The following is a 2558-nucleotide window of genomic DNA, read 5'->3' as shown; positions in this document are numbered from 1 at the left end:
TCCATGATTATTACTCACTGATTGATGATATGAGTTGGATATTCCCTTGTCTAGTTTTATTTGATCTTGACTGTGAACCTGGTCTCCATGTCTTATATGGTCTTCTACTGTCACGCTTTATTGCATCTATAGCCTGATCTTCATTATCTTCTGTATTTATTGGCGATTTATTCTGCGTTTTCACAAGTTCAGTGTTTCTAGCAATTTCTATTGCTCTAGCTAATGTTAAATCATTTGGTTCCATTTTTAATTTAAGTGACACTGATTTATCTTTCAATCCGACTACAAGTCTATCTAAAATTCTTCTATCAATGGAATCTTCAAAATCACAATGTTCACTAGCTTCATATAATCTCCTGATATACGATTCCACTGTTTCATCTTCATTTTGATTCATAGTATTAAATATTCCTCTTTCAAATATAATGTTTCTACTTGGAATGAAATAGTTATCATATTTTCCAATCACAGTATCATAATTATCTTTATCTTCTTCGGCATCAAATGTAAAAGTTTTAAATATTTTCTCAGTAGTTTCACCCATACAAAATATTAGAGCGCTTACTTGAATATCTCCATCTTCTTTATGTAATTTACTTCCGATTCTAAATCGACTAAAAGTTTGTTTCCATACTGGCCATTCACCAGGTTGATCAAAATGGAATTTCTCCGGTTGCTTCAGCTTTGCCATCCTTTATATTTTATAAGCACTATGAACCAATTGAATGTTCTATCCACAATATAAAATCCTTTTTGAACTAATTTAATGTTCCAACAACGATGATATGACGCAATCTAATAATGGTCACTTTCTAGCTCCAGCTTCTTCTCCTTTCTTTTATAAAATTAGAAAGTTCACTTCTGACACCATGTCGAATCACCAGAGGCCGACTGGCATTCGTTCATCAGGATGGAATGAAAACAGCTATTGCATTAATAAGATTTATATATAAGACATCAAGCACATGTTACATGACTAGCAAGGATGACTGCAAACTTTATAATACTAATACTGACCATGCATGCAATCTATAGTCTATATCAATATTCTATTTATAGCTATAGTCTTTATCAAACTAGTGTTCATATTCTCAACAGTATTGTTTGTGAAAATGTACATCAGGGTATCTCATAGATAAATCATTCTTTTTTAGATTATACAGTGGTCCAGTGTAAGGAACATCTTATTCCTGTACAAGATGAATTTGAATTTGATAAGGTGAGACTATAAATTTTTATGTCAGAAAAGCATTTTGCTATCAGCTTTTTGTCATCTTTTTGTTATCTTTTTATACTTATTTGTGATGAAAGACAGCCTTGGATCTGAGGACCCTTGCTACCTGATCTTTTGGTTAACCATTTTGGTTTACCCAATATACCTATATCATCTTTTAAATTGAGACAAAAAAAATTTGATGATTAATTCCAAACCTAAAACACGGCCATTGATGTCATTACACTCCAAGTGCCTTTACTAAATTGAGCTTCAAACGTCCATCAATGACTTGCGTCTGATGACTATATTCAGTAGAATAAATATATTATTGTTTATATAGTTTCTGATGACTATATTCAGTAGAATAAATATATTATTGTTTATATAGTTTCTGATGACTATATTCAGTAGAATAAATATATTATTGTTTATATAGTTTTTGATGACTATATTCAGTAGAATAAATATATTATTGTTTATATAGTTTCTGATGACTATATTCAGTAGAATAAATATATTATTGTTTATATAGTTTCTGATGACTATATTCAGTAGAATAAATATATTATTGTTTATATAGTTCTGAATTAATATATTATTGTTTATATAGTTTCTGATGACTATATTCAGTAGAATTAATATATTATTGTTGATATAGTTCTGAATTAATATATTGTTTATATAGTTCTGAATTAATATATTATTGTTTATATAGTTTCTGATGACTATATTCAGTAGAATTAATATATCATTGTTTATATAGTTCTGAATTAATATATTGTTTATATAGTTCTGAATTAATATATTATTGTTTATATAGTTCTGAATTAATATATTATTGTTCATATAGTTTGTTGGTAATTGGAATGTTTTAAAGAAAACTGTATATATATCAGGAGATAAGAGTACAATATCTCAACAGAGATACATTATTCATACCAATAATGGTGAACTATTGAGTGTAGAAAAAGGTTTCAGGTAATGTATCTATTGAAATAACGTTTTGAATTTGCACAATGATGTTTATAATGGCAATGAAAATATAGGTCTGGAGACATTAAAACATTTTGAAAAGTAAATTATCCAATTGATATATTCTATAGCAGTAACAATTTTGCTTGTTGTCTGACGGGACTTTCAGGAAGATTTTTCTCATAAAAAATGCTTTAATTTGAATTTTAGTCCTGTTAATAGCTGTCAACCAACAGCAATTCGTGAATTAAACCTAGCTGATAGAGCTGGACATTATACAACAGTATATAATAATAGAACAGGTTGGTGACTTCTTTCAATACGGTAGTTTGATTTTATGAAATTTTATATGCTTTTGAAACAAATATGT

The 2558-nt window shown here is 28.3% G+C and overlaps 1 protein-coding gene across 1 annotated transcript; it reads left to right on the top strand.

Annotated features, from left to right (window-relative positions):
• Positions 1-985: 985 nt before the first annotated feature.
• On the top strand, positions 986-2490 carry LOTGIDRAFT_176833 (hypothetical protein; the record flags this gene model as incomplete). Its single annotated transcript, XM_009061040.1, has 4 exons — positions 986-1124; positions 1155-1219; positions 2067-2194; positions 2399-2490. Coding segments are annotated over 4 exons (424 nt in total), but the record flags the coding sequence as incomplete, so codon positions are not given.
• Between the last annotated feature and the right edge of the window lie 68 nt (positions 2491-2558).

This window comes from Lottia gigantea (genome assembly GCF_000327385.1).
Source record: "Lottia gigantea unplaced genomic scaffold LOTGIsca_4539, whole genome shotgun sequence".
NCBI lineage: Eukaryota > Metazoa > Mollusca > Gastropoda > Lottiidae > Lottia > Lottia gigantea.
Note: the sequence above shows the minus strand (reverse complement) of the source record. Positions and strands in the feature narration are given on the sequence as shown.